The 23,333-nt window shown below is 45.0% G+C and overlaps 2 protein-coding genes across 2 annotated transcripts; both read right to left on the reverse strand.

Annotated features, from left to right (window-relative positions):
* Positions 1 to 2,701: 2,701 nt before the first annotated feature.
* LOC105032467 (heat shock protein 90-6, mitochondrial) lies at positions 2,702 to 22,592 on the reverse strand. Its single transcript, XM_010906922.4, has 20 exons — positions 22,345 to 22,592; positions 20,910 to 21,110; positions 20,736 to 20,809; positions 20,108 to 20,233; positions 19,917 to 20,010; positions 19,734 to 19,817; positions 19,397 to 19,540; positions 19,194 to 19,307; positions 18,979 to 19,041; positions 18,781 to 18,855; positions 18,518 to 18,622; positions 7,917 to 8,048; positions 7,726 to 7,818; positions 7,534 to 7,611; positions 7,089 to 7,343; positions 6,842 to 6,944; positions 4,915 to 5,089; positions 4,721 to 4,826; positions 4,270 to 4,359; positions 2,702 to 3,453 (listed from the first exon to the last, which is right to left on the reverse strand). Exons 1-20 carry the CDS (start codon positions 22,474 to 22,476, stop codon positions 3,274 to 3,276), a joined length of 2,424 nt encoding a protein of 807 aa, XP_010905224.1. The 5' UTR covers positions 22,477 to 22,592; the 3' UTR covers positions 2,702 to 3,273.
* LOC140853227 (uncharacterized) lies at positions 12,870 to 15,130 on the reverse strand. Its single transcript, XM_073247423.1, has 3 exons — positions 14,631 to 15,130; positions 14,072 to 14,566; positions 12,870 to 13,884 (listed from the first exon to the last, which is right to left on the reverse strand). The coding sequence occupies exons 1-3, from the start codon at positions 15,090 to 15,092 to the stop codon at positions 13,054 to 13,056; spliced, it is 1,788 nt and encodes a 595-aa protein (XP_073103524.1). The 5' UTR covers positions 15,093 to 15,130; the 3' UTR covers positions 12,870 to 13,053.
* Positions 22,593 to 23,333: the final 741 nt, after the last annotated feature.

Below are 23,333 nucleotides of genomic sequence, written 5' to 3' on the forward strand. Positions count from 1 at the left end.
TAGTCTTGTTCACTATATCCACGATGGAAGTAGAGTACGTAGTCTATATAAGACTTTCTCACAACCTATATGGTTATTAAATTTATCATAGGACTTGAAGTTATTGACTCTATTAAGCAGACTGATAAAGATATACTATGATAAGAATTCTATAATAAGATTCTCTTACAATACGAAGAGTACAAGTACTAATAAATATATTAGGATTAAATACTTGCTCTTCGTGAGAGAATAAAGGGCACGGTGTTTATAAAACATATTATACAAAGCTGATAATTATAGATCCGCTGACTAAAGAACTCATTTTCGAAATTTTTAGGGTTCATGTGAATCATATGGATGCAACTCATTTTATGATATGTATTGGACACTATATATAAAGGCATTACATTGGGTTTTATAATAAATTTAATTTATTTTATACTGATCAACTATTTACCAAATGATATAAAGAAAATCAAAGAATAGGCATAAATTTTTGTCTATTCATAAAGTAAAATTCTACATAAAGAACCTGAGTCATCAAATTTTATTAAGAAGAAAGTGAGTACAAAAATAAGAAAAGAAGAGCAACCCTTCCAACCAACAATTGAAATTCAAATTTGAAATTTACTGTTGTGATGCATGAAAAGTCATGTATTGATTGATAATGCATTTGCTACTATGATTCTCACTGATGATTATTTTGTCATCAAGTATGCAGTGTATATCTGATGAAGCAATTAAGTTTTTAAATGTGGATCCATCTTAATTTTTCAATTTTCAAATCCAGAGAAATTCTTATTGAAAATTCTTAAAATATTTTAAATAACTAAAACGAAGATGCTTGTGTTAGATTAGGCCAAATGAGAGAATGTTGGAATTGATCTGATTAAATCCCATTTGAATGTGGTCCACACTAATATGCATCAGGATTTTTTTTGTTTGTATTACTAATATTGTATGTTGGTTGCTCTGGTTTGACATCGGAATACATGTAGAATTGTTAGGTACATAATATAGAGTGACATTGTTTTACATGTTGAGTTATTGCATTATATAAGTGAAATTACATGGCATGAATATATTATTGTCTCATATTTCACTTGATACATGTTGATAATGCATTGACTTGTTGCTCATTAGGCATATGAGGTATGCTATTGCTATCAAATAGCAATTGAGACGCTGTTAGTCGGTGAGAAGGGTATGTTTTTTCCACGATGTGGCTACCCTCGGTGTCTCCAGGGCAGAAAGGATGAGATTTTTAGGAATCGACATGATCTATTGTTCTCGTACCATTATATAATCATGTGGCTCGTGTGGTGAAATAGGTATTGGCGTGGATTACTGGTGTTCATGACTATAGAACCATGTAACAGTAGAGCTTCAAGCATGTTTGTGTTAATGATATTGTATGTTGGTTGCTCTGGTTTGCAATCGGAATACATGTAGAACTGTTAAGTACATAATATAAGTGAGATTGTTTCACATGTTGAGTTATTGCATTATATAAGTGAAATTACATAGCATGGATATATTATTGTCTTATATTACTCATATTTCACTTTATACATGTTGATAATGCATTGACTTGCTGCTCATTTGCATCGGTATACTATCAAATAGCAACTGAGACGCTACTAGTCGGTGAGCAGGGTATGCTTTTTCCATGATGCGGCGACCCTCGGTGTCTCCAGGGCAGAAAGGATGAGAATTTTAGGAATTGACATGATTTATTGTTCTTGTACCATTATACAATCATGTGGCTCGTGTGAGAAGCGGACTTGCGTTCATTCAGACGTCTAGAATTTGTGGGATAGTATATACTGATGATTGAGAGCCTTCGAGGTGTCGCAAATACACATCACAGCGTGCTTAGAAATTGCAAGTGTCTTCGGATGTTCAGAGTTCTTTAGAACTTGCAGGTGATTGTGGATATCTAAAGTTTGTTAAGACTTTAGGTGTGTTCAAATGTCTGGAGGTTTTGTTATGGTGCATGTTCCCTAGATCTCATTAATCTATAGCTGTGTGATTACCCTGATCCTGCTATGTGATTATCGTCGGTCTCATAGGTGACACTTGCTATAACCAAATCCAACCCTACAAGAATCAAGAAATTATATTCTAAATGCAAATTCTCTTATAAGTCGTTAACCTCATCAGGTCAAGATTGTATCAGACACTCTCTCCAAGAGTCATACTAGATTGTGAGGTGGCTACATGCTTGATCCCCACCCAAAAAGCATCCAATCAACTAAGAAAATATGGGACCCACTATTAGTTGGTTGAATTTCTACAGCAATCAGCACATTCAGGAAAACGATGCATAACCATAAAAAGAAAATTACTCAAAAATCTCACAAAATTTGAGAACATGGGTAGGATGATCCAAGCTCATCTCTTAAAGCAGATGCTTCGTACCTTGGAAAGGTGACAAAAATATAAGTACAATGGAAATGATGACAAATGCCACAGATCAAGCAATTTAGATGTTATAATATAGCTGCAGCAAAATGATGAAAGCAACCATGGCAGCCGTATCTTACAAAAGAGCTATAGTGGTAAAAGAGAGGCACAGTTTAAAGTATCAGAAAGGTAGCTATTAACATACAAAGCAAAGAAGGAACCAGAGAACTCCACAACAAGCGACATTTTGAAGGCATCGCAAATAAACTCATCATCGTGTGTAAGCACAAGGAGATTACAAAATACTTCAGGATGAAAAATAGCATCACGATATTTTATTACCTGACATAATCATGATCGGTATCTTTTTTTTTTTTTAATGATAGCACACATTTCCATGCTCATACCACTAATTTGACATAGCTAGTATTCCTTTTTTTTCTCGAATTTCCCTCTTTTGTTGGGTCAGCCGTGCTATATGCTGCTCATACAAAAACATCCACAAAGGTTGAGGAGCAACACACGAAATCCCACGAAGTCACTCCAATATGACATCCAACACTCCAGGAATATATCAGCTACCATTACCAACGTCCATCCAACTTTTCTTCGTAGAAGATACAATGAACTATTAGACCATTAAAACTTTTGAACAAACGAACAAAGACAGCATCTTTTTCTGAATCTCATATCTTGGAATAAGGTGTGCAAATGTCCAAAAGCGCCAAAATAAAGGCCTGATTACCGAGACATTTACTTCTGTTCTGTTGCATTCTTTGACGACTCACTCATCTATGTATCAATCACGAAGTTTTATATAATTGAAGCATCGTGAAAAGATGGACTGCCGACTCTAACATGGAAAATTACTAACATGCAAGATTCTCATTTCTGACCACCAGCTTCTTGCACGACCTCAGCTTCAAATGCCTCAGGGTTTTGAGATCCGGCAGACTGGTGTGGTGGCACCTGCTGCACCTCAGGGGTTGCGGACATCCATTTGCCAGCAAGAGAAGTCCCCATCATCTCATATATCTTTCCACCGAGTTCCGCTGGGTTTTCAGGCTGCAATAGTACAGGTACAAGATTAAAAGTACAACAAGGACTCGGAAAAAGTCTCAGTAGATGACCCCAGAATCAATCAGAACGCATGACTAGTGCGCACTGTAGCACTACATAATTGAGTTCAATTCGACTTTTTTTTTTGGGAAGAAAAACAAACATGAGAGAGAATATAAACAATTAAGAAATGGACAGAAAATCCACTGAGATTCAAGCAACAGTTCAAGGCCTGAGAAATTTAAGGCGGCATGTTCAAACAAACTCTTTTTATATTTTACAGTAATCCATGAAAAGCAATTTGAATGAATCTTGAATAGCAGATGGAAAAGACTGTTCAGGAGGGAAATCTAAAGAATTCATACCCACAAAACAGTTCGCTTACTATCAAGCTATAGTAAGCTACATCGAAAGTTTTGTTTCAAGTTAAGCTTCTAAGCTTGGGATTGGAATCCATGCAGAAATCCATACAAATAATTATCTATACCAAAAAGACTTCCAACTCAAATTAAGCCATTTGCATAATTTCTAAGGTCACACAACCAATTTTCTAGCCTAGTGGACAGTACATTTTTTCCACCAAGTAGCAGAGGGAACCCTTAACTGGAAGACAAAAACTTAGGTTTAAAAAGAATTGCGAGAAGGTACTTGATAGCATTAGTCAAAGCTCACGATCCAAAAAAATAATTGAGACTTAATAGAAAGATGTGTAGTGAAGATGTTTTACACTGATAGGAGATGAAACGTGTATGAAATCCTAAAAACATAAGCTTAGTTGGAAGTATCTGAAATTTATAGGCTTAGTGGAAAATAAATACTTACAGTGAAGCCGCTAGAAATCAGAGCTGTGTCAAATAAAAGATCGATAGCCCTCAGAGCCTCAGGATCATCAGGGGAAGTTCTGCATGCAACCTGCATTTCCACAGATAAAACCAATTAAGGATTTGAGAATCCAAATTTCATTAATGCTGGGTTGTTGACATATGCACATTGACAAATTCCACTAGCTCCTGATATTTGTTATTAAGAGATTCTCAATATGGTTCCATGATATCTACAGGTGCAATCATAATATAAGTAACACCACATCTAGCTGTTAAAGGACCTAAATTGTTTGTGTTAAGGTTAAAAATCCATTCAGATGTCCAGTTTTGATAGTGTTAACTCTATTATACTGTTTTCATTTCCACAGATATTTCCAAGTATGAGGTCCATATTCAAGCCTCAAATCTGGTAGAAAATGAGTGTTATCTGAAAATAATAACTGACTTACATTCAAGTCCTTGATTATAGGATGTTCCGGATTAATTTCAAATACCCTTCTTGAACGCATAAACTCCAAGCTTGAAACGTCTCCCAGCGTCTGTGACCTCATTAACCTGCAATTGGCCGAAAGCATAAACCCATTAAATATGTATTTTATAATGACTGCTGTCACGAGGAACTGCATTGTTATAAGAGACTTGCCTCTCCATATTAGCAGACCAGCCAAACTTCCCAGAAACAAGAACACATGGAGAGCTCCTAAGGCGACTGGAAATGTCAACACGAGCAACCTTGTCTCCCAGCCTCTTCTTGATCCAATCACAGGTCTGGGCAAATTCCTGCTTAATTTCCTTCTCCTTTTCCTCATTCTTATCACCTGGCAACAATGATTTATAAGAGATACCACATTTATCAACATAACAATTAAAAAATAAATGAAATAACACTCGGCACAAAATCTTTCCAGGCCCCACTTGATTTTTAGGGTATGTTTCCAAGTGAATAGCTGAAGTGAGGAACTTGAACTACCACTGCAATAAAATTGCCAAACTTGACTAGCCTAGGGGACTCCAAAGTCCAGTTCCATCTGGGAAAGCAGGACATTAATGATGCTTTAATGCCCTTCCATTCATTCTCCTCTTACAGATGGACCATTTATGCAGTATTTAAATAATTCATCATTATTAATAATTTAATGATATTTAGTGCCCAAAATTTTACTTCCTATGCACCAAGTTGCTCCAAAACAAACAGCAGAATTTAAGTTGTCACAACTTAGTGCTTAGCACACAAGTTCAGGTACTCAAAGTGGAAAACAATGCACCCTGCAATTAGTTGAAACTGAAGCAATGCAGATCTTCATTTAACATAATAGGCAGGTGGTAGTTCAATGATGCTTGATTAGCTGCTTGTAATATACATAGTAGCAAAACACCATGTGTAATTATGTGGAAGGAAAAGTATTAATAAATGAGATGAAAAAACAAATATAGGATATAGAATAAAGTAATAAATTATGCTTAAAATGTAAAAATAGACATAATATAAAAATAGAATAAACTGATAAAAGTGTATGAAGGAAAATTAAACATAGATCCAAGAATGGCAATAGCAAATTCTGAGCTGATTATTGTGAATGGAATGGAGTGCATCCTCAACTTCAGCTTGTGAATTCATGGTTTTATTGATAAAGATCCATTTTCTAAGTCTCTAGGTCGTGTTTTTGGAAAAAAGTTACAAGCTGGGAGACAAGATTCAAAATATAACTTGAATGGGAACAAAAAAAAACTTTATTAACCGGAGACTAAGGATTTCTTTCTTCTATGGGACTGTTTAACACCAGGCTTGGATATTTGAACCGCATTTTCCTTCTTATTTTTCACTTGACAAGTGAAGGTACTTTTAGATTAACTTTAGGACATGTTTGTCAAAAAAAAGTTCATAGATGGAATCCAAACGTACGCCAAATTTGAAACTTCATTTATATAATATGATATGTGTAATAGATTTTTACAGTTTTATATATGTAAGAAATGCATGAGACACTAACAATTGATATGGCCACGTACAAGGTTTTAAATCCCACCGGACAGAGGTGTTCACCTTTTCCTATGGAATGGGACGTCCTACTGTCCCATCTCGTCCCGACAGTGGTCGGATCATGTGAGCTGGTAGATATCCTCTATCTCTCTCCTCTAATTCTTTTCTTTCTTTTTTTCTTTCTTTCCTTCTTTCTTTTTCTTTTTCTTCCATCTTCCTTTCTTTCCTTTTCTTTTTTTTTCCTTTTCCTTATCCCTTCCTTTCTTTTTTTTTCCCTTTTTCTTCTTCTTTCTCTTTCCTTTCTTCTTTCCTTCTCCTTTTCTTTCTTTCTTTCATTTTCTTTTTTTTCTTTCCTTTAACTTTTTCCTTCTTTTCATCTTTCCTTCCTTTCTTTCCTCTTTCTTCTTCTCCCTATGTGAATGGGTTTCGGAGTCCCACCCCTATCTTGATCCTGATCCTGTTTTCTCATAGAAACGGGACGGGACAGCCAGGATTGACGTGGCTACATAGTTTACACAGGAGAGCTCCACAAACTAAAAAGAACAGTTATCCATGCTTGATCATAAATGAAAAGGAAGTAATAACTAACCTAGGTCCAAGTCTTCCTTGCTGATATCAACAAAGTTCTTCTCCTTATAGGACTTCAGGTTTTGGATGGCGACTTCATCCATGGGATCAACTAAAAATAGCACCTGCAACAAAGGAAATCAGAGGAAAAAGGTTAATAAACAACACATGAGGGGTTGTGACAAAAACTGAAGAGAATCATGGCATATAGACAAATATGATAAATTGTTCCATTCATGAGAGAATAAACATCAAAAGTACGAGTATACCTCAAAATCCTTTTCAAGAAGTCTCTCTAGGAAAGGAGCATTTCTTGCACTTGTCAAGCTGTCTGCTGCAATGTAATAGATATCCTTCTGTTCTGGTTTCATATTCTCAACATATTCATCTAAGCTAATTAACTCTTCCTCGCTCTGAGAAGAGAAGAACCGAAGAAGTGGAGCAATGCGTTTGTGGTTCAAGTGATCTTCCACACAGCCCAGTTTGAGAAATTTGCCAAAGTTGTCCCAGAACTTCTCATAGTCCTAAAGTAAGTGGAAAAAATAGAGATATTGAAACAGAAATACACTGGAAAAAAAAAAAAAAAGATTGCTCAACTATGTTGGGAACTGGGGCATGCGAGGAACATGGACTAGACTCTGAACAGAGAGAATGCAGTCCTAACAGCAGAACTACCCACAAATAGTTTGAAAGCAAATAAAAAGGATATCTCACTTCTTTGTTTTCACTAAGAGAAATGCCCAGTATCATATCAAAGGCCTTCCGAACCAACCGCTTTCTCATGATGCGCACCTATCAAGACAATAATAGAGAGCAGCCAATATAATAAGCATGGGCGATTCCAAACATGTTCAGGAGAAGGTGAAGAATATCTTGAGATTCAACAGATCCAGCAAATGTTCTTACAATCCGACTTTCTTGAAGGATCTCACGTGAGACGTTCAGTGGAAGGTCATTTGAATCAACAACACCTTTGACAAAGCTCAGATATCTTGGGAACTGCACAACCAAACAGATGAATATGACTTTCCTCAAACAAAAATGAAAGAAATAAAAGTGTTAAAGGCTGTATATTAAGGGGTGAACATCCTTCTTACAAGTTCTCCATCAAAATCATCGGATATGAATACACGCTTGACATAAAGCCTAATGTTCTTCGTCTTTGTGTTAACTATGTCCTCCTTTCTTGTGGCAGGAACAAAAAGAATAGATCTGAATTCCACCTCACCCTGCAATGAGTAATATTTAGAGGCTTAGAGAAACAATACATCAAGTTGTGCCAAAATAACAATAATAATTTCAGTAGGCCAATCAGGACTTCGCATAAAGTATTGTTAGGAGCAAATCAGAGCACATGTACATGTGAGGGTATGCAGGTGTGCACCAAAAACAGAAAAGAACACAAGCATACACGTGTATATGTATGTAAGGGAACAGGCCCATGCAGATGGTAACATGAAGAAGTCGCATTCCAAGGGTATTTTCCTTCAACAGGAACAAGACAATACAGTAGCAAGAAATGAGTTAGAGGTGTTTGCACTCTCTTGACCATGGCCCAGCATTCAAACCAAGGATTAGGAGATCTCATAAGAAAACAGAACTAAATGAGCAAAATCTTCTAGTATACGTTAATGTCTTCTAGAGAGAATAATTTTCCAGCACAAGGGAACATCAATGTAATCTGATACTTTCTTGTAATTCAAGGCTATGGAAGTCTACAATCTTTATACATCAAAGCCCTAGTACATCTTAAATCTTTGATATCTTAAAATACCTTTTACCGCCAAAATTTTAGGAGCAAAACTTTATAGTACCTGTTGGGTATAAAATACCCACAGCCGAAGTCCTCAACAGAATCAACGATTCCGCGCGCGATGCCGACCTCAAAGGAAGACTCCGCCCGGACTCCTACGGGAGCCGGGCTTCGTCCTCGACTCCAACGGCTGCAGACAGACTTCGTCCGGACTCCTACGGGAGCCGGACTCCGCCGACAACTCCGACTTCAAGTTGACTCCGCCCGGACTCCTACGGGAGCCGGGCTTCGTCCTCGACATCAACTGCTGGTAAGCCCCGTCCGGACTCCTACGGGAGCCGGACTTCGCCTTTAACTTTGATTGCAGGAAGACTCCGAAGTCCTCAACAGAATCAACGATTCCGCCCGCGATGCCGACCTCAAAGGAAGACTCCGCCCGGACTCCTACGGGAGCCGGGCTTCATCCTCGACTCCAACAGCTGCAGACAGACTTCGTCCGGACTCCTACGGGAGCCGGACTCCGCTGACAACTCCGACTTCAAGTTGACTCCGCCCGGACTCCTACGGGAGCCGGGCTCCGTCCTCGACATCAACTGCTGGTAAGCCCCGTCCGGACTCCTACGGGAGCCGGACTTCGCCGTTAACTTTGATTGCAGGAAGACTCCGCCTGGACTCCTACGGGAGCCGGGCTTCGTCCTCGACTCCAACGGCTGCAGACAGACTTCGTCCGGACTCCTACGAGAGCCGGACTCCGACGACAACTTCAACCGCAAGGGGGACTCCGCCCGAACTCCCACAAGAGCCGGGCTCCATCGCTGACTCCGATTGCCGGTAAGATCCGTCCGGACTACCACGGGAGCCGGACTTTCCACCTGACTTTAGTTGCAGAGGACTCCGCCCGGACTCCTACGGGAGCCGAACTCCGTCATCAGCTCCGACCACTTTCGGGCTTCAGCCGATGGATCTGCACTCCCTGACAGGCTGTTTTAACGGCCACGATCCTGCTCCACTTCCTGTGGCGGATTCCGTGCAGCTCCATCACTCCCTGACAGGCCGCAGTAACCGTCGCGGCTCTGCTCCACTTCCTGTAGCGGATTTCGCACAGTTCCACTACCCCCTGGCAGGCCACAATAACGGCCACGATCCTGCTCCGCCTCCTGCAACGGATACCGGGCGATTCTCCCATCCGCTGGCAAGTCACGACAACGGACGCTGCTCCACTCCTCGCAACTGATTCCACGTGGCAAGCTACGGCGATAGCCACGATTCCGCTCCACTACCCTTCGCAATAAATTCCCCCTGACTATGGGCGGCCCACTACCAGACGGTTACAAACGTCGCCATCAATCCGTTACCTCCTCCGCCTATAAAGAGGGGGATCCAGATACGTTATTCTCTAACTCATTTCTTATCTCAAAACTCTGCTAAATTCTCCGTTCGAGCGCTCCATTCTTGTTGAGGCAGAGAACTGACTTGAGCGTCGGAGGATCTTGCCGGAGCAACCCCACCTCCGGTTTAGACTTCCCTTGCAAGTCCCGACGGCGACCGCGGCTTCCCCGACTCCAGCTTCTCCGGTGCAAGCAGATTTCTGCACCAACAGGATTGGCGCTAGAAGGAAGGGTGAACCTTCGCAGTACCCTTGTTCTTAAAGGAGCGTTCAACGGAGCCTCCTCCGATCATCTCCTCCGACACCCACTCCTTATTTTCCCCCGCTGGGTCCACACTCGATACCTCCACGCAGGGCGTCCACGCGACGGTCCACGGCCTCCACGGCCAGATCTCAGGCTCCAGCTTCCCCTCCTATTTCTCAACCTCCTCCTCCTCCAGCGGCGGCGGTCGACGCGGAGCAGTTTGACTTGCTGGCACAGCAGGTCAGAGGCCTCGCCGAAGCTATGCAAGCAATGCAGCAGCAGCAGCCGCAGGCGTCAGCGCACCCGGAAAGGGCGTCTCCGGAATGCCAGAACCCGACGGCTGGGCGGGCCACCTGGGCCAGCCGCCCCGTCCTTCCTGGGAAAATAAACCCGAGGGTAGAGAGCCCTCAATCGGACCACGACTCCACCCCTGGAAGATCCCTGCCCCCGTTCTGCCAGAGGACCCTCGAGACTCGAAGTCGAGAGGATTTCCTGGACCGGAGGCTCCAGTAGATAAACCGGCGGATTGAAGAACTCCGCCAAGCGCCCCCCGCTTATGGTGAGGACATTTGTACTGACCCTCCCTTCTCCCAAACGATCATGCAGGAACCGATCCCGCCAAACTTCAAGCTCCCCCAGTTCGAAAGCTACGACGGGACTTCGGACCCGATTGATCATCTGGAGGCCTTCCGGACGATGATGCTGCTTCACGGTGCTCCTGACGCCATCTTATGCCGGGCTTTCCAGTCTACTTTGAAGGGAGCAGCGAGGAACTGGTATTCGGCTTTGAAACCGGGTACCATCTTCTCCTTCGATCAAATGAGCCACCAATTTGTGGCCCATTTTGTCAGCAGCCGGCACCCCCGGAAGGGTTCGGAGTCCCTCATCAACATCAAGCAGAGGGAAGGGGAGTCCATACGGGCCTACATCAACCGCTTCAACATCGCGGCGCTGGAGGTCCGGAACTTGGATCAATCAATTGCCATGGCCGCCCTGAAAGGCGGCCTTTAGAAGAATGATCTTTTGTTCTCCCTGGAGAAGAAGTACCCCAGGGATTTTGCCGATTTGCTGGCTCGGGCGGAGGGATACGCCCGAGCGGAAGAAGCCTTCAAAATGAAGGATGAAGAGACAGCAAGGAAGCGGCAAGCGGGAGATTCGAATAAGCCCGCAGTTGAGAAAAGGCCAAAGGAAGTCCGGCCGCGTTCTCGATCCCGTCCTGGGCATAAGCACGCCCATACTCCACCCCGGGCACGCAGGCAGAGAAGCCCGGACCGCGGGGTTCGGCGGGGTTCCTCACCAGGGAGATTCCACAACTACGCCCCCCTCAACGCCTCGAAGGCCCAGGTACTAATGGAGGTCAGGGAGCAGCTCCCTAGGCCGGAGAGGATGCGCACACACCCCGGGAAGCGCAACCCCAACAAGTTCTGCCTCTACCACCGCGACCACGGTCACGACACAGAGGAATGCATCCAGCTCCAGGACGAGATCGAGGAGCTCATTCGGCGAGGTCGACTTGACAGATTCATCCGCCGCAGGCCTGAGGGTAGAGGAGACCGGCCAAGAGCCCTTCCACAGCCTGAACCGCTGAGAAGGGAGGAGCAACCCGGGGACCGGCCTCCCATCGAGACCATCGACTCCACCGGAGGGCCTCAAGGAGGAGCGGGCCACCCGCGACCGAGGAGCTCGGAAAACCTGTAAATGTATCACTTACGATTTCGCCTTGAATCTAATTTTCTTTCTACTTAACGTGCTCTTCCCACCTGGCGTGAATTTATTATGACTGGATACGACCCCACCGAACGCTTAAAACATAGCCATGTCAAGAACAGGAGGAGAACCTCGTCCTGACATGAGCAAAGTCAAAGACCCGGTTCTTTTAGACCGAATGGGGGAGAGGCCTTACAACGCCCTAATGTGCCCCCACAGCCATATCAGGAACAAGAGGAGAACCTCGTCCTGACATGAGCAAAGTCAAAGGCCCGGTTCTTTTAGACCGGATGGGGGGAGAGGCCTTACAACGCTCTAATGTGCCCCCACAGCCATGTCAGGAACAGGAGGAGAACCTCATCCTGACATGAGCAAAGTCAAAGGCCCGGTTCTTTTAGACCGAATGGGGGGAGAGGCCTTACAACGTCCTAATGTGCCCCCACAGCCATGTCAGGAACAGGAGGAGAACCTCGTCCTGACATGAGCAAAGTCGAAGGCCCGGTTCTTTTAGACCGGATAGGGGGAGAGGCCTTACAGCGCCCTAACGCACCCCCACAGCCAAGCCGGGAACGGGAGGAGAACCTCACACTGGTCCGAACAAAAAGGAAGACTTCACCCGGACTCCTACGGGAGCCGGGTTCCGCCCACAAGGAAGACTTCACCCGGACTCCTACGGGAGCCGGGTTCCGTCCACAAGGAAGACTTCACCCGGACTCCTACAGGAGCCGGGTTCCGTCCACGACGCCAAGGAAAACTTTCGGCACCGATTAGGAAGACAACGACATCCCCGAAATAATGTGGGGCTCGGACGACCAAGCTTGGGCTTGCGGCCACGCACGACGAGAAAGGCGAGCTAATGCATCGACGACCGGGCGCCCCCTGACGACGTCTACATCAGACAAGTCAAACGACAAGAAAGGCTCGGCAGACAGCAATATTAGTGCAACGCGCGGACGAGGTAACATAAAACACTCTTTTTATTCCATTTTCAATATACACACTACAAGGCCAGGAAGGCCAAGGAAAGAAGGGCAAAACGACAAAAAGGAAGTAACTACATGACAAGGCAGAAAGACAAAAAGAGCTCTAAGGAGGCCCTGCTCCCTCCGACTTAGAGTTATCTATTCCGTCCCTCAACCAGAACTACCTCAGATTCTCAATCTCCTCTTCTAGCTCTTCCCTCTTCCGCAGCACGTCCTGGAGCGCCCGACGAAGTTGCTGGCTCTCAGCCTCTGCCTCTCGACGCCTCTTCCTCAAAACTTCGGACTCCGCCTCCGCGTCCGCGACGGCCCGCCGCTCGAGTGCCAGTTGGATCTTCACTTGTTGCAGCTCGGCTGTCTTTTCCCCGAGGGAGACAGAAATCCCCTCCACGGTGCCTCTTAGGGCTTGGAGCTCTTCAGAATCTTGGGCGGAAGTAAGCTGTGCCCTGCTAGCCAGCTGTCTCTGGAGACGGACGACTTCGTCGGCTGCCGTCCTGAATCTCCCTTTGTATTCTTCCACTTGCCTGCGCCAGCTAGCCCGTTGCACGTCATGGCTCACCTCGGCATCCTGAAGCTGCTGCTGAAGGTCGGAAACCTTCTGCGACCACCTCTGGTCATCGTCGACCCGGGCCAAGATCCGGGATGAACTTCCTTCCAGCTGGCCGATCTTCCCCTTCGCAGCTGACAGTTCCACCTTGAGGGCGCTGATCCTGGCGGCCTGGGCCCAAATCCGGTCGCTGGAGCTCTTCTTGCATTCCTCGAGCTCCTTAGCGAAGTTCGCCTTCCTCCGGCTATACTCCATGATCCCCTTCACATGGAGACTCCGAAAGTGGGCGGCCTCAGCGGCGGCTTCAGAGTGACCTTCTCTCGATTTGCGGAGCTCGGCTTCCGTCTTCTTTAACTTCTTCGTCAGGTGAAGGACCTCCTTTTTCAACCGCTGGATCGTCGATTTCAGCGGGACCCCCAAGGGCAGGGGGAGTGCATCTGCAGGACACTGCCATCGGAAGGTAAAGGCGTCAAAGAACGATTCGTTGCAGGAAGAAAGACAAGGAGAAGGAGGGAGGAGGAAAGAGAAGCCGTCCGCAACAAGAAATTCGACTTTATTGATTGAATGATTTTTAAAGACAAACGGAAAAGAAAAATTGCGACGAAATAAAAGTACAAGATCGGAGGTCTCAGACCTCACGGGCGGAGGGTGGAGAACTCGGCGCGTGGGCTGCGACAGCAGTGGCGGCTGACGAGGGGCCGGCCTCGTCCTCAGACTCCTCGCCTAGAAAGCTGAGGTCGAGCTCTGAGAATTTTCTGGCCACCTTCTCTTGGCAGAGCTCGAACCCCTTAATGAACGCTTCCTGGCCGAACTGGATATTCAGATCCCTCATCTCCGCGGAGGCCTTGAATTCCTCCACCGCAAAGGCTCTGGCCTCCGAGACCAGGATCGGAGTTTGCTCGACCAAGTGGGTGACCTCGGCCTCCGCCTTCCTCGCCGATTCCTCCAAGGTCTGCCTCTCCTCCTCCCGGGCTTTCTTCTCCCTTTCCAGGGCCTCCTGGAGGGCGGCTACTTCGGCCGTCTTTGCTTGGAGGCGAGCAACCTCTGCCTGACAGCGTTCCTCCACCTGGAGGATGTCCCTCCTCGTGCGGCTCATCGCCTCGATATAGGCGAGGAGCTGGTGCCCAATCTGCAAAGACAGCTAGAGAATCAGTACAAAGGCCGAATAGCCATGTAAATGAAGAGTCGCTCACCTCAAGAAAGGATCCCAAAGAATCCCAAACCCGCTGCTCAGGATCGGCACGGTTGATCCTCTCCACAACGTCAGGCAGAATGCAGCCGTCGATCAGCCGCCTGATCAGGTCTCTATCATTGAAGGGATTCTCCGACCCCTCCTCGGAGCAGAGGGACTCGTCCGCAGCATTTCGGCGGCTACTCACCCTGCGGGCCACCGATTTCCTCCTTTTCCCCGCGGCGGGCGCCTCCGTGGGGCGAACCCCCGGGACGGGGGCCCCAATCGGCGGACTCCTCGAGGAGGCCCGGGGAGCTGTCGGCTCGACGTCCGAGGGAATGTCGATGGCCGGGGTCACCTGGACGGGTGCCGCTAAGCTCGTCTCCTCCGCCCTGGCCCTCTTCGCCGATCCGGAGGTCATAGCGCCCTTCCTCTTGTGGACCCTCATGCCCCTGGCGAGCCTCCGCACTGCTTCGGCGTCCATTCCTAAAAAAACAAAAAAAAAAAACAAAAGGAGAGAGAGAAAAGGAAAGAAGAAAAAGAAGCAAATCAATCAGTCAAAAAAAAAAAAAAAAAAAGAGAAAAGAAAGAAGAGAGAAAGAAAGAAACAGAGGGGAAAGAGAGAGAGAGGGAAGAGGAGGTAAAAAGAAGAAGAGAAGGGAAGCATGAAAAAAGAAGATAAGGTAAAAGATGAATACTCGCTGGATCCTGGGGACTCAGGCCGATGTTGAAAAGAAACTGCTCCCTCAGAAGATTAGGAAGGGAAGGAGCGGAATAAGCTAGAAGCTTCTGGGCGGCCTGGAGGTCGTCCTCCCCCAGGCTGGGAGCCCGGCGGACAGAATCCCTCAGAGAGCCCCAAGGGGGCAGGCCCAGTTTCAGGGTCGGACAATGGACGAAGAGGTATTTCCCCTTCCAATTGTGGATCGAAGAAGGGGCGCCTTTCAGTAACCCCTTCTTGCCGAACTGAGGGGAGAAGTACCACCAGTCCTTCGCCGAAGGATGGCGCTTGAAGGTATAGAAGTGCCTAAACAAGGAGAGAGACGGCTGGACCTCGACTACATGGCAGAGGGAGAGAAATCCTATCAAAAACCTAAAAGAATTGGGGGCCACGGAAGCCAAGGAGATGTCCAAGAAACGGAAGAGGGCAACGACAAAGGAAGGAAGCGGAAGCCGGAGTCCGGCACGAAACGCTTCCTGGTACAAGCAAAAGCGACCGGGAGGGGGAGTGCTGGCCCGATCAGAAGGGCCAGGCAGCTCCAGGTCGCACTCCGAAGGAACTCCGTACTGAACCCTTATCAGAAGGAGCTCCTCCGCGGTCAGGGAACACGAAATGACGCCCGGCGCAAAAACCGGACGGAGCCCCGCCCCAGATGCGGGTTCGTCTGCAGAGACGGGGACCTGGGGGTTTGAGGTGGAAGAACTCCCGGAGCTGCAGGGAGCAGAAGAGCCGGAAGACATTTCGAGTAGTTTCGAAGGGGGGGCTCTAAAGGACCCTAAGAAGGCAGACGGAAGGGGGAATGACAGGTCACAGGAAGCTAACTCAGAGGGATGCAAAAAGATAATGACAGAAAAGAAGCCCCTAGGTGGTGAGAAGAAGGTTGGCGGTGCTGGAACTAACCTATATCGCTCTGAGGGACCTGAGGAGCGAAAACAGGAGACGCCTACGACTCGAGAAGACGCCCACTGAAACAGGGCTCTCGAACAAAAGGCAAACGCTGGTAAGAACTCAGGAACGAAGTAGGGCACCTAAAGATGGGAGGATGGGTTTAAATAGACCCTGGGATCCGATGCCATAATGATCGCGAATTCCCCCAGGCCAGTTCGCATCCGACACGTGTCCCACTCCCCCTGGCAGGCGGCTAAAAGCGGCTGACGGTTGACAGGATCATTATTGCGCCATACCTAGGCCAGTGTACCTGCGAAAATTTCGAAGTCACTTCGTACCGCCCCAATTCGAAAAGACTCCGGCACGCGCGCAATTAATGCCCAAAATATCTGGGGGCAGCAGTGCGTGGGATTCGAGGAGACGACTTCGGCTGTACCCATCTCTCTGTACTTCGTTCGAAATTCAAACTCGGAAGTAGGGGGACTGGTGTTGGGTATAAAATACCCACAGTCGAAGTCCTCAACAGAATCAACGATTCCGCCCGCGATGCCGACCTCAAAGGAAGACTCCGCCCGAACTCCTACGGGAGCCGGGCTTCGTCCTCGACTCCAACGGCTGCAGACAGACTTCGTCCGGACTCCTACGGGAGCCGGACTTCGCCGACAACTCCGACTTCAAATTGACTCCGCCCGGACTCCTACGGGAGCCGGGCTCCGTCCTCGACATCAACTGCTGGTAAGCCCCGTCCGGACTCCTACGGGAGCCGGACTTCGCCTTTAACTTTGATTGCAGGAAGACTCCGAAGTCCTCAACAGAATCAACGATTCCGCCCGCGATGCCGACCTCAAAGGAAGACTCCGCCCGGACTCCTACGGGAGCCGGGCTTCGTCCTCGACTCCAACGGCTGCAGACAGACTTCGTCCGGACTCCTACGGAAGCCGGACTCCGCTGACAACTCCGACTTCAAGTAGACTCCGCCCGGACTCCTACGGGAGCCGAGCTCCGTCCTCGACATCAACTGCTGGTAAGCCCCGTCCGGACTCCTACGGGAGCCGGACTTCGCCGTTAACTTTGATTGCAGGAAGACTCCGCCCGGACTCCTACGGGAGCCGGGCTTCGTCCTCGATTCCAACGGCTGCAGACAGACTTCGTCCGGACTCCTACGAGAGCCGGACTCCGATGACAACTTCAACCGCAAGGGGGACTCCGCCCGGACTCCCACAAGAGCCGGGCTCCGTCGCTGACTCCGATTGCCGGTAAGATCCGTCTGGACTCCCACGGGAGCCGGACTTTCCACCTGACTTTAGTTGCAGAGGACTCCGCCCGGACTCCTACGGGAGCCGAACTCCGTCATCAGCTCCGACCACTTCCGGGCTTCAGCCGATGGATCTGCACTCCCTGACAGGCTGTTTTAACGGCCACGATCCTGCTCCACTTCCTGTGGCGGATTCCGTGCAGCTCCATCACTCCCTGACAGGCCGCAGTAACCGTCGCGGCTCTGCTCCACTTCCTGTAGCGAATTCCGCACAGTTCCACTACCCCCTGGCAGGCCACAATAACTGCCACGATCCTGCTCCGCCTCCTGCAACGGATACCGGGCGATTCTCCCATCCGCTGGCAAGTCACGACAACGGACGCTGCTCCACTCTTCGCAACTGATTCCACATGACAAGCTACGGCGATAGCCATGATTCCGCTCCACTACCCTTCGCAATAAATTTCCCCTGACTATGGACGGCCCACTACCAGACGGTTACAAACGTCGCCATCAATCCGTTACCTCCTCCGCCTATAAAGAGGGGGACCCAGATACGTTATTCTCTAAGCTTATTTCTTATCTCAAAACTCTGCTAAATTCTCCGTTCGAGCGCTCCATTCTTGTTGAGGCAGAGAACTGACTTGAGCGTCGGAGGGTCTTGCCGGAGCAACCCCACCTCCGGTTTAGACTTCCCTTGTAGGTCCCGACGGCGACCGCGGCTTCCCCGACTCCAGCTTCTCCGGCGCAAGCGGATTTCTGCACCAACAGTACCATACATGCCATGGTGTGATAATTGGACTATGAGAGGGAGCCGACTGATTAATCCATCAGATCAGAGACCATGTATTCATAACAAATGCAAATGTCACTCTGCATTACTATATTACTTTATGTGATGTAGTCAAGGTAGCAGCCCATAAACCAATGTCTCACAACCAATCAAAGAAACATCAGATATAAGAATCTTTCGGCTTTAATACCTTCCTACTCAACAAACCTCTATTTTACCAAACACAAAAAGAAAAAAAGAAAACAAGGGGCATACCTCTGTGGTGAAGTGGGACGAGGCCAAAGGATCCAAGTATTCATCAAAAGTCCTCTTGTAAAACTCGTTGTACTCCTCAGTGGTCACATCTTTAGGGTTGCGCAGCTGCACAAAAACATGAATATGAATATATGCCACTTGATTTGAAAGGAAAAAGAGAATGTGTGTGTGTGTGTGTGTGTGTGTGAGAGAGAGAGAGAGAGAGAGAGCATTGTTATCAAAAAAACTTCAATATTTATGACCAAAAAAAAAATCATACGCACCCATATAGGCTGGGTTTCATTTGTAAGCTCCCAGTCCCAATACCTCTCCACAACCTTTTTGGTCTTCTTCTTCTTCTATAAGAATATCATGATCGAACCCAAATAAATTATTAGATAATAATCAGTTTAACGCCACAACATCAGAAGCAAAGAGATATAGCTACAATATACAACACCACGAAAATTCCATGCACTCACTTCAGCTTTGGAATCTTCCTCCCCAACCTTATTAGCTTCAGCGGGATCCTCATCAACTTCAATCTGATGCAAACAATAAAATACAAGAAAGGAATTGTGTACCATTCATTACGAGCAGAAATATAGCCTCAAAACCTTATATTTAGATTTTTTTCACTTGTGTTCAGATAGACAATGTGCTAAAGTAATTTCAACTTTTCCCAAATGCTATTTACCTCTTTAGTAAAGCCCTTCTCTTGCCATGTATATATTGGGAAAGAAACAAATTGGGAGTAGTTCTTCACAAGTTTCTGAATCCTTTCAGGATGAGCAAAACCCTTGTCATCATGCTAGTAAATGCGCAAAATGGAGATATTAGAATATGAGTTTTAAAATAATGGCAGTCAGTTGGAAGCAATTAGTCAAGTATATTAGGGACCTTAAGGTACAACGTGAGATGGGTCCCTCTTGGAAGGAGTTTTGCTGGGTCTGCTTCCTCTCGAATCGTAAAAGAACTAGCACCAGCCTCTCCCTCCCACACATATTGCTTATCAGATTTTGGGCTCTTCGTTGAAACAACAACCTGTAGGTCAAAGATATGGCAATCAGTAAAAATATGAAAAAAAACAGACAAACAATTTACTACAAGTGCGCGAACATGAACTTGAAAAAAAGAGCCTTAAGAAGTTTACAGCTATAAAACATTTATTGCTGCATAATTTAGAATCAGGAAAAAAATATGCTAGAAAATACAAGAAGATTGGTCAAGAATATACCCTGTCAGAAACAAGGAATGCAGAATAAAAGCCGACACCAAATTGGCCAATCAGATTGCTGTCAGCACCAGCTTCTTGACTCTCCTGTGGTTGAAGACTCAAATATAGGTATTAAGTATGTGAATCAACTATATTGATGTCAACAGACAAGAAACATGAAGGGCATCACTTGGTGCATCATACCTTCAATGCTTTTAGAAACTTCGCTGTTCCACTATGTGCAATAGTTCCTAAAGAGTCAACAAGTTCTTGTCTGGTCATACCAATACCAGTATCTCTGAAAAAATATACAAAAAATATGTTGAAGGTATCTCTTTAGCATACAAGAAAAGCAAACATGCTGCCAATAATTGCAACTGAAAAAGAACACTTACGTAATTGTGATTATCCCATTGTCTTTGTCAGTTTGTATACGGATATCAAGGTCAACAGCATCCTTCAGAAGTTCAGGTTCAGTAACACTCAAAAACCGTAGCTTGTCAAGTGCATCACTTGCATTGCTGCTCATGAAGAAAGAAAAAAATGCAAGAAAAATAATTAGGTCGACAAGAGTTTGGACAAGAAACCCACTAGCAGATGTCTATTATGAAAAAAAACTTAGAAACCTTCAGATACTCTGACAAAAGTCTCATCTGCGCCCATTTAACTTGTTAAGAAGAACATTTATTTTAGCATTTAGGTAATGTACAAGAAATCAGTTTGTACCATCATGGGCCATTTTACATTGGTTACAACATGATATATTGCATGATAAAAACAGTGGATTGGTCTTCAATATGAGTATGTAAAATATTGTGCCTAACCACACTGTTCTGAAATTTCACAGTTTCTGAGACAAATTAAGTCAACAATTAAGCAACAAGCATGCAAAATGATTAGAATTTTACATCAAGAAAAGTATCAATATGACCAAAACATCAAATTGATTTTCCAATAAAAAAAATCTAATTGAAAATGAGGCATCTCTAAAATGACAGTAGTATATAGTGATATTCCACATACCTAACCAGCTCCCGAAGAAATACTTCTTTGTTGCTGTATAAGCTATGAACTATGAGGTCCATGAGGCGACTAACCTATCATATACAAAACCACACAGAAATGTTGGAGCCCAGCAATGTTTTAGAACTACAAGAGCTGAAGAAGTAATCTCAACTCTAGAAATGGACTATCTACCTCAGCCTGGTACTCAAATTTCTCACAAGGTGGACTGGATGGATCAGCTGCTGCAGCAGTCGACTCAAGACGGTTGCTAATAAGAATGCCATTTCGAATATTTCGATGCATCACATGGTTTGGGTCATTGTTTTTTGGTGCAGAAAACATAGAAAACCATCTAGTTTGAAACTGAGGAAGTTTCTCCTTGTTCTCCATTAACTAAAAGAAAACACATAGCATTGGTTAGGCAAATTTAATCCATTGAGATGTCACATTAACTTCTGGAGACACCAAAAATCTATTATCTAGTTTAGTACAATGAACATATTACAAGTAAGGGAGATAGCAAAATGTCAGTTAAAGATGCTGTAGTTGTCATCTTATATAAATAAAACAAGAACGAAATAAAAATATATAGCTTCAATGATCCAAAATTCCACTCAAGCACCAAAAGTCTAGCATAACGGAAAAAGAAAAAGCTTTTGGTTTTCTGTTGTTAAAAGCACAAAAATCAATTTAGTAAAACCCAATTGTTCAGATTTAGACAGAGAGGCAGAATGGAAAATCTAATCTAAAACATGCTATATAATATCTTAAAGTACAAAAATATAAGAAGTTAAACTGACAATTGCATGCATTCCTGTATTCTATTCATTTTCAGGGTTCCCTGCTTGTGATGCTTTAGAACTTCCAAAGAACAATTATGAGATCTCTTTCACAAATTATGGCAACAAGTTACAGTAAAAGTCAAAAGTTATAATTTATAAGAGTCACAATTATTCACATTCTATACATGATTCATTAAGAAGATTTCTCATATTCTTCACCCCGTTGGCATCATTCTAATACATTACCATCAGCTGATCAAAGTCCATTTCCAATACATTTACCTAAAAATGATTCCTTTGTACCGTAAAAAAGAAGATTAATTTGTACATAATCAAAAAGCACACTTACGTCATCAAAGTTAATGGGGAATACACTGTTCGTATTGCAAAAACCGTTTCAAAAAGAAAATAAAAAAAAAATACAAACCATTTTATTGAATTCCATTCCCATTTCTTATACAGATTTAAGAAAAAAACGAATACGAAGCTAAATATACTTGAAGAAAAGTCCAAATTTTATTTTTTTTAATTAATTACATGAAGAAAGGCTTCAAAATTCCAAATGAAATCAATCAAGTCCCTTCTCATCACGATAACAAAAGTTGATTCAGCTTACACCAAGCCACACAAAAGCTATTCCGTTCAATAAGCCAGAAAAAGAACCAAAACGGAAATAGCTTAATATAAAGCCTCCATTCAAAAAATAAAACCACTCGTAACAAAATGAAAATACTCTATAATAAAGTCAAGAAATCGACTCTTATTCATCAGATCAAAGAAAAAAATGACATAGCGAGAGAAATCATAAATACTACGATTGAAGGAATTCGGAATCCTTGGCATACCGGGTTGGGGAAGGACGGGGAGGCGGAAGAGGAGGAAGAAGAGGTGGCGGCGGCGGCGGGAGCCAGGACTCGGTATCGCGCCTCACCGGCGCGCAACGTGGCGGAGACGGATCGCCTCGTAGCCCCCAGCATTTGCACCTCTCTCTCTCTCTCTACCTCTCCTCTTGGCTGCGGCTTCCGAGATGCTGGAGGCTTTGGAAGGTTTAAGGCTTCGAACGAGCGGGGAGTGGTCAGGGTTTAAGGTAAGGGTTTCGGTTGGTTTTTATTAAGGGGTTCACATGGAGAAGTCTCTGGAGCCTTCCAGTCACCTTCTATATTTGTTTTTGACAACAATTATAGAATGGAGGAATGGATGATTGCATCTAACCCGGATCCGACGCAAATAGCTTTCGGGTCTGGCTCGGACCAGGTCCGACCTGTTTGATCGACCGGTTGGGTCATCCAGTTAGAGTTTGATTTTGTTCTTGCACCCTTAAATTGATACCGTACCATTGTTTTTTTTTAAATTTTTGGTAAGAATAAAATATGATTGTTTTTGACATGTGCTCTCTCCCTTGCTTGAAAAATAAGAATATTTGTTTAGACAATTATATATATCTTGTGTGGTGAACTTTGGTAATTCTTCTTTTTTTTTTTTTTTTTTTTTTTTTTTTAATGTGCCATGGTTGCACTTGGGCTTCATAAGGCTAGAGGGGTTTAGGGGCAGCCACGGAGGGGTGAATTAGTTGTGTGCAGAACGAGGCTTGAAATTGCCGATAATTTCATGTTTCTAATTTATGGGTTGTCAAGAGCTGATGAGTTGCACATTGGGTCCTAAAACAAAATGAATGCATGACTCTTCAACGGGAGGGGGCAAAAAAAAAAAAAAAAAAAGCGATTTCCATTATATTGCTAGGTTTATCAATCTCATGACAAACCTGAAAACAATTGCTAAAACTGCAAAATACTTGATATAGTAATTTTGTTAATACGCTTCAGGACCCACAGCT

Source organism: Elaeis guineensis, chromosome 13 (genome assembly GCF_000442705.2).
Source record: "Elaeis guineensis isolate ETL-2024a chromosome 13, EG11, whole genome shotgun sequence".
Lineage (NCBI taxonomy): Eukaryota > Viridiplantae > Streptophyta > Magnoliopsida > Arecales > Arecaceae > Elaeis > Elaeis guineensis.

Bases quoted from the DNA above. Each gene is read 5' to 3' on its own strand.
- LOC105032467 (XM_010906922.4), bottom strand. From the start codon at position 22,476: ATGCTGGGGGCTACGAGGCGATCCGTCTCCGCCACGTTGCGCGCCGGT. The intron at 19,541-19,733 runs GTATATTCTTGA...TTTGACCTACAG, and splicing joins CATTCCTTGTTTCTGACAGG to GTTGTTGTTTCAACGAAGAG. The intron at 8,049-18,517 runs GTATGCCCCTTG...TACTCATTGCAG, and splicing joins CGTCCCACTTCACCACAGAG to GGTGAGGTGGAATTCAGATC.
- LOC140853227 (XM_073247423.1), bottom strand. From the start codon at position 15,092: ATGGACGCCGAAGCAGTGCGGAGGCTCGCCAGGGGCATGAGGGTCCAC. The intron at 14,567-14,630 runs GTGAGCGACTCT...CTGTCTTTGCAG, and splicing joins CTTTGGGATCCTTTCTTGAG to ATTGGGCACCAGCTCCTCGC. The intron at 13,885-14,071 runs GTCTGAGACCTC...TTCCGATGGCAG, and splicing joins CTCCACCCTCCGCCCGTGAG to TGTCCTGCAGATGCACTCCC.